Below are 14807 nucleotides of genomic sequence, written 5' to 3'. Positions count from 1 at the left end.
CTTTTGTGAAAAATCTAGACCCTTCATCTTCCAAATGTGGTCCACAGACCAGCAGCACTGCCCAGGCATCTGTTAGAAATGCAAAATCTCAGAGCCCATGCCAGACCGACTGACAAAGAATGTTCATTTTAACAAAATCTTCAGGTGACTCTAATGCATGTTCAAGTTTGAAAAATACTAATATAGGTAACAGGAATTTTGAAGGTCAACTTTTTACCTCCTCACTGACTTTTCTAGCTGTGTTATATGGTAGAGCTTCTAAAATAGAGCTCAGTTAATCTGGCCTGTAACCTAGCTAATCTGGCACAATGTGGTAGTCCTCCTACTATACTTTCATATTTTTACAAAGTACTGTTATTTTAAAACATTGTTCAAAAGCTTCTTCATAGCTCCACTGCTATACACTTTTATTTAAATCAGTTTTTCTAAATTCAGAAAGGAACATACATACTGGCACATGCTAACAATGTAATATTTAACTGCTATCTACTGAAAGGCTAAAAACTAATTTTGCTCTAACATTTAAGTTTAGGACTATTCCTAAAACAGGTCTGAAAACTAAGAGCTACCTACAATTTGGGTCTAAACAAGTCCAACAGTAAGTTAATTTAACTGATTATTGGAGTTCATATAAAGACAGAATTATCATGTGAATCATGGTAGTTTTTTTGGTTTGTTTGTTTTGTTTTTTAATTGAAGTATAGTTGAAGAATCATGGTAGTTTTAACCTCAGTTTGAGTTATGGGTCATCAGACTTCTAAGGATGTGACTAGTTTCTTATAAGTATCCTCTTTAGGGGAAAAAAAAAAAAAAGCCTAAAGGGAGAAACACTCTGATATAACTTTGCTCTAAGAGGCCCTCTGCAGTTTTAGGAATTGTTTTGAGTGGCACACCATAGTCTCTCATTCTCAACTAACAGTAATGCTCTCCAATGGTCTCCACATGGTTTACATTGTAGATCTCTATTGATAAAGTTATTTAGCCAAATATATACATGTATGTATGTATACAGGTAAATGTATATATACACATATATGTATATATATTTATGAATATATACACACAGAGAGACAAATTACATACTTGTGCCATTTTATAAATATATACATTATAAGAGGCACAAAATAAGATAAATATAAAAGATAAACAGAATTAGAAGTTCTAATATTTTCTTATTATACCCCAAGGGACACTTGTGCTAACCAATTTGAGTGCACAGAGTAGTGTGCTAGCATTAGCTCTCTGAGGAAAAAAAAAAAAGAGCCTGACTTGTAAACCAATTTCTGTGGTGTAAAAATACTCCTATCATCGCTGATTTTGAGCTATTGACACTAACATGGTGTTAACTGGCTCACAAAACTTCTGAAAATTTAACAATCAGCTCTCACAAGCAAGTACAGGCTGAGCCCAGCACACCACTAGGTACACACATCATACTTTGGAGATCAAAGTCATAGACTAGCGTACTGTAACATTTTAGCTTAAAGACAGTTTTCCAATATAAAAATTCTGAATATTAATGAATAGAAATATAAAAAAGGGTTTTGTATTACATTATCATTCTTAAACATAAATTACTCTTCAAAAATCTGAGAAAAATTTTTCTTTTACAAAAACATGGCTTGGGTTTCCCTGGTGGCGCAGTGGTTAAGAATCCGCCCGCCAATGCGGGGGACAAGGGTTTGAGCCCTGGTCCGGGAAGATCCCACATGCCGTGGAGCAACTAAGACTGTGCACCACAACTACTGAGCCTGCGCTCTAGGGCCTGCAAGCCACAACTACTGAGCCCCGTGTGCTACAACTACTGAAGCCTGTGCACCTAGAGCCCGTGCTCCGCAACAAGAGAAGCCACCGCAATGAGAAGCCTGCTCACCGCAATGAAGAGTAGACCCCGCTCACCACAGCTAGAGAAAGCCCACGCGCAGCAATGAAGACCCAACGCAGCCAAAAATAAAATAAATAAAATAAATAAATTTTAAAAAACAACAAAAATACCCCATGGCTTTACACTTGAAAGAGGTGTAGCTTATTTTACAAAAACTGTATCTTAATAAAGTTAATTTTTAAAAAAATGACTTATTTACTTTATCTGATAAAAGAACCATCCAAAAATAAACATTTGGCTCTAGGTATTATAAAGTATGCCACTAAGTAATATACTATTTTAGCCTTTGTATTTCATAAAACATAAACAATATATTTTTTAAGTAAGCAGAACTGCCATATCCTCATTAATGGTACCACCACCAAGACCCAGCAGGTTTAAGCATGTTATCATAAACGCACAACTACAAACTGTGTAAGCAAATAACTTACAGTCTGAGAGACAACTTAAAATTAAGCCGCTAGTAGTTTTTTATTTCCTAATTTTTAATTTAAATATAGAAAAATGGATGTATTCAGATGAATAAAAGCATATAGTTATTTTACAGACTGAAAAAACTAACATAAAAGAGAAAAATGATGATGTAAAATAGAGTATTGAATGTGAAAAGCATGGAGAGGTGTAAAGCTAAGTCATACCTGATAAAGTTTGATTATGTGAGGGTGGTCTAACATTTTCATTATTTGTACTTCTCGGTAGATTTTCTCAAGGTTCACTGCATCCAGCTGAGATTTATCTATTATTTTTATCGCCACCTGCATCCCAGACACAAATAAATACAATTAGTATACAATGGTTAACATTTCCAGTTAAGAATCTTTTAAAAAAATGACATCTAAGACTTCGCCTGTAGGTCCCTGTGACGATAACTAGCTTAAATTCAATGCTCATTCATTCATCATTCAACAAGTATTTTTTAAACATCTACCATGTATAAGGCACTGTGGCAGATTGTTTGGGAGTGTCTTTAACGTGCTCTGAAGAATAACCCTGCAAAGTTACTTTAATAAAACATACTTCTCTTTCAGTACAACTATAACTCCTTATTCCATTTAAAAACCGAAGAAATAAAATCTCAGCAGTTTCAATTAGTTATCGTCCCACTGCAAAGTACCTATAAACAAATGATCAGCCAAGTATAGTTTCTTTTATACTGAAATACAGTTGTTCTAGTAAAGCAAGTGATAGGTTCCAAAGCATAGAGATATACCTTTCTGGAAAAAAACTAAGTGTAAATAATTAAAACTCATCTACATGAAAAGATACCAATTGGATTAAATTTTGTTTTAAAAATCAAGTGCAAAAACTCAAACGTTAGTAATCACACTAAATTTTTACTTCCTTAAAGGAATTTGATTTCAAAAAATGTGGCCTCTTCCTGTCATAAGTAGATAGGAACCCAAACCACTCAAAAGTTAACAATTTGAAGGAAATGCATCTGAAGGTGAATAACTAACTAGGTAGTCAGAAATCAACAATCGCGTACTTTCTTCATGGAACCAAAAAGAACTAATTTTTTAAAATTAGTATTTGGCATTTGGTTAGGAAATAAGCCATTCGGACTCAGATAAAACTTTCAGATAACTGGGAACCACCCAAACTTTAGTAAGTTCTGAAGAAACTCTGAAATGTACTTCACATTCTACCCAAACGCATTCTGAACATAATTTGGTCTTATGTTTTTGTTTCAGGGTAATTTTTTATATCAATTATTGTATGTAGTATAATAGTTCAATACTCCTAAAAGGTAACCAAGAAAGTAGGACTCAACCTGTCAACTCACTTAATTCCCTTAGGCTCCTGTTAATATGTTTTTTCTTCTTTCCTTACAGTTGCTCTGTCCTTTCCTGTTATCTCTTAAAGTTCTACTGTAAGGTTTACTTCTTACCTTTCTCTATTTCTATTTTGCTGTCCATAGCTTGTTTCCTAATTTGAATTAATTGTAACTCATAGAAGAACTCAAGCTTCCCAAAGGAAATAAGATTACTAAACATGACAGGTAAAATTAAGTTTATTGCCTAAGAAGAAAGGGGGTAGCTCCTTCTCTAGGCAGTAAAGTTTGCAGGTTTTGTGATAGCTATTTTCATTATGTTTGGTGGTATTTTATTTATTCCTATATCAAAATATTCTAGAAAATAAAAAGTGCTAAACTTTGACTGCTAGAGGAGTGACCGATTAATATTGTACTTGCTAGTAGGCACATTATTGAACCACCTCAAACCAATACATGTAAGGTGACCGCCCTGCCCAACCACAGTATGATAGAATAGAGGATTATCAGTTATTTTGGGTAACTTTGGGTAAAAGCTGCCAGATAAAAAGATAAGTATATATTTTAATTTCCTCAACATTCCTTAGGAAGGTAACATGGAGTTTCATAGACATGCATATTTTGAAGAAAATTTCTTGCCCTACAATTTCTGAAGTGCATCTACATACCAGTAGTCTCTCCCAACAAAAAGCTTTTATAATGAAATGGGTCACAATTATCTAATAAATAGAAAAAATAAATAAATAGAAAGGAATCATGGTTTAAAAAAATCTCAGCATGCTTATTGTCATTAATAAAATTTTTTATTATATATATCTTGAGCATCATATTTAATGTTAAAGAAAAAGTTTAAATACTAAATACCAATTAAAGCGAGGTATTACCAAGAGATTTCTCCTCTTTGATACTCTTCTGGAATCTGGGCCTCATATAATGAAAAAGTGAAAAATATATGTTATCTAATTAAATTTTATTGAGTTATAAACTTCATTATTTAACAGTTCTCAGCCAAAAAATTCTCTAATGACAAAATATAATTCTCTCCTCAATTTTATCTTGGGTCACAGACTGTATGTATGTGGACCACAAGGCTATATATTTATATCTTCACACTGTTACCCCTTGTTTGTAAGGCTGCTTTCAGAGGATTATGAAAAAGTAGATTGTGTGTTAGCATGCTCCTTGTAATAGTTAGGGCTAGTCTAACTGCTATAACAAGTAGACCCCAAAACGTATACTGATTTGAACACAACGGAAGTTTATTGTTCATGCAGCAAAACTGGACGGGTAAAGAAGTTAGCAGGTAGCCCTCTTCCATGCAGGCATATGAGGTATACAAGAAGTCTTTATTACCTTTAAAAGGTTAAATAAAGGTGGTAAAGGGTAAAGGATAGACAGTCCTGGGAATTCCCAGGCGGTCCTGTGGCTAGGACTCTGTGCTTTCACTTCAGGGGGCCCGGGTTCAATCCCTGGTCGGGGAACTAAGATCCCACAAGCCACGCAGCGCATGGCCAAAGAAAAAAAAGGATAGACAACCCTGAAGGTTGTCCCCATTCCAGTCAGACAGAAGGAGAAAAAAGCTTGGAGGAGCCCTCCTGAGAGGTTTTTATGGGCCAGTCCTGGAAGTGGCACACAATAGTTAAAACTTAGTCATATGACCATACCTAAATGTAAGGGAGGCCAAGAAATATTTGAGCTGTAGGTCCAGGAAGAAGAGGAAAGAGTGGATTTTTGGTGATCAGCTAATCGTCTCTGCTATACTCTTCCAGGTAATTTCTTAACAATGGGCCTCTTTACCAAGTACTTCCCAGAAATATGATGATGACTTTCACAACTGTACAGCACTTTTTAATTTAACAAGATACTTTCACATATTTTATCTCATTTATATCTCAATTTTTTGAAGTAAATGGAACAAGCAGTACACTCGTGAGTTGATGAAACTGAGGTTCAAAAGATGTTACATAATCTACAAAGGTTCTAAAGCTCAAGTGAATTAATGGGAAAAAACCCACAGGCCTTCTAACTTCAAGTTCCATCTTTTCACTCTTCAATGAGCCTATTATTCACATTTACTGAGCACCTGTTGTATGCCCAGAATTATGCCCAGGATACAAAAATGAACAATATCTGATTCCTACCTTCAAGGAACTTAATAGGTCTGTGAGAACAAAGAGAACACATTTTGGAAAATAAATTTAATGAACAACAACAACAAAAATCTGCATTGGGGGATTTCCCCAATGGTGTACAAAATTCTGAATTTATAAAAGAGTTGTGTTCCACTAGTTCATTTTAAAGATAGCTATGAACTTAGATTTCTGGGAACTTCCTCTCTGCATCCCTTCTCTACTTAGTTCCGAACATAGTACCAAGGACAAAATCTCATGGTTACAACAAAGTCAAGCAAGGGACTCCAAATCAAAGGATCCTTTTTTGGTGTTGCTCATCTAAATTATTCAACTCTCTAATTCCCAATTATGCATACAATATCTTAAAAAAACCTTCAATGAATTTATGCGGTGATAAAAAATTAATATTTCTTCTGCTAGGACACAAAAGGAAGGTTTCCTATACAACTTTGGAGAGCGTATTGGATAAACTAGGATAATTACTATCAAACTAAATCCCATGTAAAGTAGCAACACTGGATATTCAACCTCATAAATAGGAAAATGTATATATATCTAATGTAATGTTATATGTCAATTATATCTCAAAAATACTTTTTCAAATTATACTCATAAAGATGAAAAAGTAAACACCCTTGTGAGCTAAAATTCAACAAGATGGCCACTTTTATATATTGTTAGTAGGAATATAAAATAGGTTATAATTTTTCTGGAAGGTGATTTGGCAATCTTTAGCAAGAACCTTAAAAATCATCCATCCCATTTAGCCTAAGGCTTCTATTTCTGAGCATTTATTTGTAGAAAATAATCTGAAATGATGATGAAGATTTGTGTGTAAATATACTCGAGTATTGTTTATAATATAAAAAATAGAAACAATAATTGGGAAATAAGTACATGATTTATGGTAGGTTTATATTATGACTGTTATACAGCTATTAAAATACTTCCTTTTAATAATATGGAGAAATGATGAGACTAAAATATTAAATTAAAAATTCAGGATATCATTGCAGTCTCAACACAAGGTATATATGGAAAAAGACCAATAAAAACTAGGTATAAATATGACAAAAATGTTTTTGGTGGGTGAAAAAAAATCATGAATTATTTTATTTTCCTGATTTACTTTTCAGTGCAATTTTTCTTCAATGAGCATGAACTACTTTTCTAATAAGAAAAGAAAAAGGAAAGCGAAATGGAGTTATATTTATTATATATGCTAACTTCTCCATCTGTGAAACATTAGTCATTTTCATTTTATTATTTTTCTAAGTTCTCTATAAAATGATTATATTATTCAATAAGATTTAAATATTAATTATGAAGACTGTATACATAGAAATGTTTCCAACAATGTTAAGTAAAAAAAAAAAAATGCAAAAGTAACAACTATGTAAAATACAAATGTGCAAGGAAGACAAAGAATTAAACGTAAGAGCAGAAATGAAATAGTGTTAAGCTGATGGATAAAAGGGATTTTTTCAATTTTCAAAATGTAATTTAATGGTAATGGTACACTTTTTGATACTTTTAGAAAAAATTATTTCACTTCTCATAAAAGAAATATTAATCTCATGCATTTAAAGAAACCACACACAAAACTGGCTTTGGGGGACTTTATAAGGAAGTTACACAATAAGAGCTATCCTTCTAGTGAAAAATCAGAAGGGATTAACATATGTTTGCTGTCTCAGGTAATATGTGTTTCAGTGCTATTTACTACTAATACACTAATTCTACACTGTCCTTCTGAAGTACCAAGTAGCAAAATCCTTACCATATAATTAGACCTCTGAAATTAAAAAAATGAACGCACTTTTTCAAGCTTATACATGAAATCATAGGTAGAATCAGAACATACCAGCCTATTGTTTGATTGAATAGTGATTGTGATTGAGTAGTCTACAAATGAAAGGGTTTCTGAAAGCAGTAAAGTCAGTAATAAAACTGACATGGAGTTCTCCAGTTATCTTTTAAGATTAAATAAATTCAACATTTTTTCCAGTTTAAAATTTGACTTTTAAAATGTAAGAATTTATACAATAAAATAAATCCTCATTAAAATTTAATCTGACTTTTATAATGGTGGGTAAGGAAAAGAGATTGCAGGGAAGGTAAATGTCACTAAATTTTTAGATCCATAAAAATTGAACAGAGAATTTTTAAGACTATAAAAGAAGTGATTAAAAATAATCTATCTTAAAAAGTACTTAAATAAATCAACAAAAGATAACTCAATTAAAAAAACTGGCCAAAAGACAAAAAGCAATTCACAAAAGAAATGTAAACAGTCATCTTATAAAGCTGTGTAATCAAAGTAAATCAAAGAAATGCAAATTCAAATAAAAATATTGTTTTTCCCCTATCAAACTGGGAAAGATTTAAATAATATGCATTCTTCCTGACAAAAATTATTAGGTACTCCTTTTTTGGAGGTAATTTGGCATCTTATGCCATCAGATATGGATGTAAGGACATACTCCCTGACCCAAGAATTCCACTGCTATGGGATTATCCTGAGGAAATAATCAGATAGATGCACAAAGATGTATATACAGGAATGCGCTCTGAAATATTATTTTAGAAAGAGAAACAGCAAGAGAGAAAAATAATCTAAATGTTCAATAACAGGAAATTGATTAAATGAAATACAGAGAGTCATATGCAGGAATACTATTTAACCATGCTTTAGACGTTATTTTTTTAAACTTGGGGAAATGTTAATAACAGATTTAGTAAAAAACACAGATTATATGTATAGATGACATCAACTTTATTATATACATATATATGTGAATAGCTAAGAGGATATGAACCAAATATTAACAGTGGTTGTCTCTTGGTCTGGATGGTGGAATTAAAATAAGAATGTTTATTTTCTTCTTCAAGTTTTTCAACAATGTCTACAAAGAACATGCATATCTTTTGTAATTGGGGGAAAAACACATAAATACTATGTTTACTTTAAAGAAGAAAAAACAAATTTTCAGTTTAATTCATCCAAGGTTCACATGTTAACCTGTTTAAAGTATTTTTAAAATGTTTTTTAAAATGAAACGTTTCTGATGAAATTCCCAAATGTAACTGTCTTTCATGCTTCCAATAAACTCAAACTGGATATATGGGCTGCTTCTCTTTGAAGGGTGGGAAAGCATTCTCCACAAATGTCCTGTATAAAGGAACTTTTACATAAATGACATATTTTAAAAATATGGAGGTGGAAGGTAGAAGAGGTATTAGGTACACTAAAGAGGAAAGAAAGATATCTTAATGAATTTCTGGAATCCATTTGGCTCCAAGGAAATGAATCTGCCTTCAGTAGTGGGCCATAAATCAAATATCATCATGTGAATCCAGGAATCGAGGCCAGTTTCAGTTATTTCCAAATAAATGGTTTCTTAATTGCCTGATGACTGGGACAGAATTTCCCAGTGGAATTAAAAGCAGAATGCATGAAACTCTGTTAAGCATTTCTACAGAATATAAAAATTTATACAACTCTTATTTTTGCATGTTTGTCTCCCCCTCTTCCCAAAGAACAGATCATTCTGAACAATATGTAGCAGAATAAACTTGTCAAATTTTACTTGTCTGGAGTGCCAAGAAACTAAAGAAAAATTTCTAGCAAAGCATATATGTTCCATGAAAAATCTAATTTTTATTTCAACACACAGTTAAAGATCATTCATAGGCCTAGATACAAACATCACTGGTTAACTTATTTGGTAACAATTCCTCCTGTAGCACATAGTACAGCTGCTTCTTGACATCTGGAATATTTTACAGAACAAGATTAACACCAAGACTACAGAGAGGAGTCTTAAAATTTTAAAGCAAAATATAAAATTCAAATGTATTAAAAAATTGAGTTCTCTTCTTCAAGAAATACCATAATCAGGGTGTAATATGCCCTTCTCTTGTTTCTACCTTTGCTCTAAAAATGCAACTTTGTACTTAACTATTTGGAAAGCTTTAAAAATGCTTACATTTTAAGGTAGTAGTTAGTTTACGAATTATGCCTGAATATAAAAGCGCCCAAATGCACACAGAATGATTTTCAGTGAAAAAAGCAGTTTTTGAAAGTCCCTTGCTATGCTTTATATTCCAGATTTTCTTAATTATAAGTAATACCTACATGCCATTTTAATAAAATAATTTTCAGAACCTGTGTGAAATATCTTTAAGATTCCATGGACCACACATTTATATGCTCTTTAGCCAAGCAACACAAGAGGTATGGTATTGAGGAAAACTCAATTATCTATCACAGAAAAGGTCTGAAAATAACTAATGATGGTTATCTCTGGGTGGTGATATTATAGTTAATTCTTTTCATTTATCTTCACTTTAAAAAATGTTCAATAATAAACGTGAGAGATTTGACAATAAAAATACACTATTTCTTTAATGTAAAAACAGTACCTTCTTACTTGGTAATTTCCCTTCTAGGAATTTACCTCCAATCCCTCCCCACTAAAATAATTGAAAATGCAGATACAGAGTTATGTACATAAAATTTATTTGCTGCAAATTATTTATTGTAAGTGAAAACTTGAAACTGCATAATGTTAAATAAGAAAATTGTTAAGTAAAATAGGATTCATCTACAAGGTAGAACACTATGCAGCTATTAAAAATGTTTAATAAAGTTATATATAATAAGCAAAATGTTTAGGCTATGATGATACGTGGAAAAAGAAGATACAATTTATATAAGTGTATCTACCATGTGATCTCATCTATGGGGAAAAAAAAGCATTAAAAAAAAAAGAAAGACTGGAGGGAAATATGCCATAATGTTAAGAATGATTTATTTCCACTAAGGGAGGAATTACACACGTACTTTTTTGGGCACTATACTCTTCTTGATATTTTCTACAGCAAGACTATGTTTCTTTTATAGAGACAAAAAAGTTTAAGGGCACAAATGACTTTTCTGAAATTTTACTTAACGGACAAAAAAACAACAACAAAAAACTAGTCATATGCTTAGTTAGAGGGAAAAAGTTCTTTACTAGTGCAGTATTAATAAAATGCACTTCTCAAGGACACTCACAGCATAGCAAACTAGCAACCACTACTGCCTAAAATAGTTTAACAGTCTAAATGCTATAATTCTTTTTCCATTATGTTAATTTTATAAAATTAGCTACTCTAATTCATAAATCACAAACCAATACTACAAAGCTTTTATGAAGTATTATATTAAGAAGCTGGATTCTACCACCACCTGCCTTCCCCTTTGTGTGTAAAATTTACATAGAGATCTAACATGAGAACACTGCTTCAGATGATGATGTAATTATATTTCTTAAACAATGTTAAGCTATTTGATAGATTAGACCAAAATGAAGATCTCTTTTGTCTACTGATTTTTTTTTTCCACCTAAAAGGCAGTATTGCATCTCCCAAGCTCTGTGAAAATACGTCATTTTTGAGTGATACAGAACAAGAGATGGAGAACCAATTAAAAATAAAAGGGTCCAACTGTTCATCACTTAGCTGTTTAAACTAAACCCTAAAATTTGCCTGGAGTTCAAACTTGGGAAAAAAGACCCTTACATTTTAAAACACACAAACTAATATTGATGTTAGTGCATACTATATTGAAGAAATTTTTCTAAGCAGTAAGTATAATCATGATATTTTATTGATATTGTTCTTTATGCCATATTAATTGTTCTCACTATAATTACTGTATGTACTGTAATGAGAACCTCAAATAATGTTAAATAACACTTTAAAGTTTCCAGTATCTATCTTACTTACAGTATTTGAGGTAGTTGTTGTATTTATTAAAGATACAAATATTTACCCAGTGAATAAAGATAACAAATACTGCTTTAAAAATCCTCATTAACAAATAGCAAACTACAGTAAGAAACAACTGCATCTGTGCTAAACAATTCTTAACGAAAATTACCACAAAAGTTCACAGAGCAACTTTATAAAATTTGACATGTACAGGAACTTTTCTCTTCATTAATGCCTTGCTATCTCCCTCACCCCTCTCATCTTTAATATCTCCAGTTACACTAAATTACCACAACACTCATACCCACCCATCTTAAATTCACACTATTTCTTTTTAAATGTTAAGAACACTTTCTTTAGAAAAGCAACGATAGATGGGTTCTACGGACTAGAAACTTAGCTTTTACCTTAAATCATTTTACACAAATATACTATGCACACAATTCAGGATCTGAGTGCTCTTTCACTATCTGACCTGTGCCTTCAATTACAAATGCGTTGATCTCACTGATAGCCAAACCATGATACTACTCCACACTGCCCCCTAGCCCTACAAGATATATCAGTTTAAAAGTTACGGTTTGAAAGGACAACCTCAAGAAAAAGTGTCAGTCACTTATCAGCTCCCCTTAAGCAGTTCTTAAATAGACACTATATTACCTAAATTTGACCTAATAAGTAACAGCTGACAATTAAATCTTTCAATTAATACTGATAAGAGCTGATGAGAAAAACATGTTATGTGCTGATGGGTTTGGAATTCAACCACCTAACAATCTAGTTCAAAAGTTCTGTAGAAGTCCTTTGTGAAATTTGTTTGATTTTTAGAGTCATTAAGCAAGGACCCATATGAAAATACACATTAAAAATGCCTTCTTTTCATGTAATTAAAGGGCAAATAGCATGGCATTGGGCCATGGTTCTTTGGAGGAATGGAATTAACTTCTTTCTTCGTTTTTAAAAATGCTGGGATCAGATTAAGTAATCTCACTATAGTCACATTATTTATCATTACAAACTTAACCTAAATTTCTAGCTCTGGTAAATTTGTGAGAGGAAAATTTGTGATCTTGGTCCTGATGCTAAAAAAATAAGTCGGATTTCGACTGCCTCAGGATAAGCAGGGGAGGATGACACAATGACATCTGCCCCTTCTTTTTGGAAATGGAATTCTTCACATTAAGCAAAACTTCTAAGAACAACAGCTACAAAAATCCCTCTAGTTTTCAAATGTCCTATACCTTACACAGCCATTCTGAAAAAGAATCCTATGTTATTTCATATCCAAACTCTGGTACATTTCGCACTAATAAGGGGAAACACTGCATAGGATGAAAACTGGAAGAAAAAAACTGAAAAAGGGTGAAACTCCAGAGCAACTACAATGAGGCACAGCAGAGTACATCAAAAACACAAGGTTTTATTCTAAAGAACGGTTTTGTTTCTACCGTTTTTCTACAGTATTTAATTTGCACGTCTTAAAATAGAGACCCTGAGGAGAGCAGCTCGAAGCGGTGAAAGGAAGGGGGGGCGGGTTAGGTAAGAACAGAGACTTGCGAGAAAATATGTGCGGTGCATTAGAATGTGCAATGGAGGGGGGCATGCTAGCTTCACCGTCAGGAAGCAGTCGAGGGCTTTATGAGTAGAGAGGCAGAATATGCTGCGGCTTAAGGAACGCGTATTCACAGCCAGAATACACACCTGGTAAAGGGATAACCTAGGATAAGAAAGACCAACCCACCAACTGTGCAAATGCAGAGATGACCATTTTAACCAGCTCTATTGTCTGGAGTAATAGGTGGAAATGCCTCAGGCACGAGATCAAACTAGCCTGACACTAAGTCAGAGATACTGTCTGGCAAAAAGAGAGAGAGAAGATGGACAGTGGCGGCCCGGGCATTCCCGGCCAGTGGCCCCTTCCTCGCGCGGGGGAGGGGCGCCGGGGTCCCGGGAGCCGCGCGAAGCCCAGTCCGGGGAGTCCGAGCACAGGCGGTCCCCTCCTCGGGGCTGGCGACGTCTCTCACCGCGCAGCCCAGGAGCACGGAGACTTCCCCTCCCACCCCACCCCCAGCTGAAAGCAGGGAAGACGCGGAACTTGGGCTCCAGAGCGGAGGCCACAGACCAGGTCACGGCTCGGGTGGGAGGCTCTGGGTGAAATTCCGTGTGGCCACCGTGGTGGCCTAGGAAAGGCAAAGCCCCTGCTGGTCGGGCTTCCAATCGGAAGACACTGGGGTCCGGGTGACGCGGCCCCGGTCGCTGCGGCGCTCACCGACCAGTGGACCTCCTGGGTCCTCATACTCCCAGGCCCTCTCGCCTCAGCTAGTGACCCGGCCTCTCGGATCTCCCCAGGCCCCCGCTGCGGCCGCCCCTCTCGGTCAAGCTCCTCTCCAGAACCCTCGCCTCGGACGCTCCCGCCGAGCCCCGGGCCGCACCTCCGTCCTGGTGATCCGGTGTCGCCCCAGCTTCACCACGGCGAAGTTGCCTTTGCCCAGCGTGCCCTCGATTTCGTAGAACCCCACCCGGACCGGCCCGCGCTGCAAGTGCCTCGGGCCATCCGCCATGACCATGCTGGGCCCCGCTGCTAGACACTGCGGACTGGAGCGCGGGCTGGAGGGCGGCGGGCAGGCGGGCTGGCTGCTCAGCTCCGCTCGGGCGACGGCCGCTCCGCTCACTCCTTCGCTCAGTCCCTCCCGCTCCGCAGGGCCCAGCCAGGCGCGCGCCGCCGCTGACGTGCGCCGACGTCAGGGGGCCGGGGAAGAGGGGCGGGGGCGGGACCGGGCCTCGATTGGTCACCATGGCGACCGGAGCACCGCGGACGTCCGCGGGCGGGCGGGTGTGAGGGAGGGCAGATGGGCGGGGCGTGGACGGCGCGTTTCTTCCGGGCTCCGGCGCCCTCCATGCTCCCCGCCGCCTCGCCTCTGCCAGGGGCGGGATAGCAGCCCGGCCCGCCCAGATCCTCGGCCACCTAGCCGAAGGGCAAGAGCGAGCCCTGGTGGGCGGAGCGGAGGTCTGCAGAGACCTGGGTCCGGCTCGGGTCTCCTTCCCCCGCCCCGGTGTTCTCCGCCCACCCGGGGACCTTCCCGCCAAAACCTCTCACCTATGACTACTGTGCATCCTAAATTTGGAAAGGGCAAAGAACTGTGGCTGAGCAATGCATTGCTCACAGGCTCCTTTCTTTGTATCCTTTTTCATCTGTTTCTATATAAATCCCTCCAAATTTGATGTCTCTTAGAAATCATTCTGAGAGCATCGCGGGCGCTTG

The 14807-nt window shown here is 36.2% G+C and overlaps 1 protein-coding gene across 6 annotated transcripts in view; it reads right to left on the bottom strand.

Annotated features, from left to right (window-relative positions):
* The window catches only part of SIK2 (salt inducible kinase 2), a 131887-nt gene extending 117594 nt beyond the window's left edge, over positions 1-14293 (bottom strand). For 4 of the 6 annotated variants that reach the window (XM_082476860.1, XM_082476856.1, XM_082476859.1 and 1 more), the window contains exons 1-2: positions 13978-14292; positions 2524-2640 (exon numbers count right to left, since the gene is read on the bottom strand). In XM_082476860.1, the coding sequence (XP_082332986.1) occupies positions 2524-2640; positions 13978-14112 (252 nt within the window). In that variant the 5' untranslated portion in view covers positions 14113-14292. Of the gene's footprint in view, positions 1-2523; positions 2641-13977 lie in introns of all 6 variants that reach the window. The other 2 variants (XM_082476858.1, XM_082476857.1) reach the window with 2 other exon arrangements.
* Positions 14294-14807: the final 514 nt, after the last annotated feature.

The sequence above is a fragment of the Balaenoptera physalus genome, assembly GCF_965194825.1.
Source record: "Balaenoptera physalus genome assembly, chromosome: 10".
In the NCBI taxonomy this organism is placed as follows: Eukaryota; Metazoa; Chordata; class Mammalia; order Artiodactyla; family Balaenopteridae; genus Balaenoptera; species Balaenoptera physalus.
Note: the sequence above shows the minus strand (reverse complement) of the source record. Positions and strands in the feature narration are given on the sequence as shown.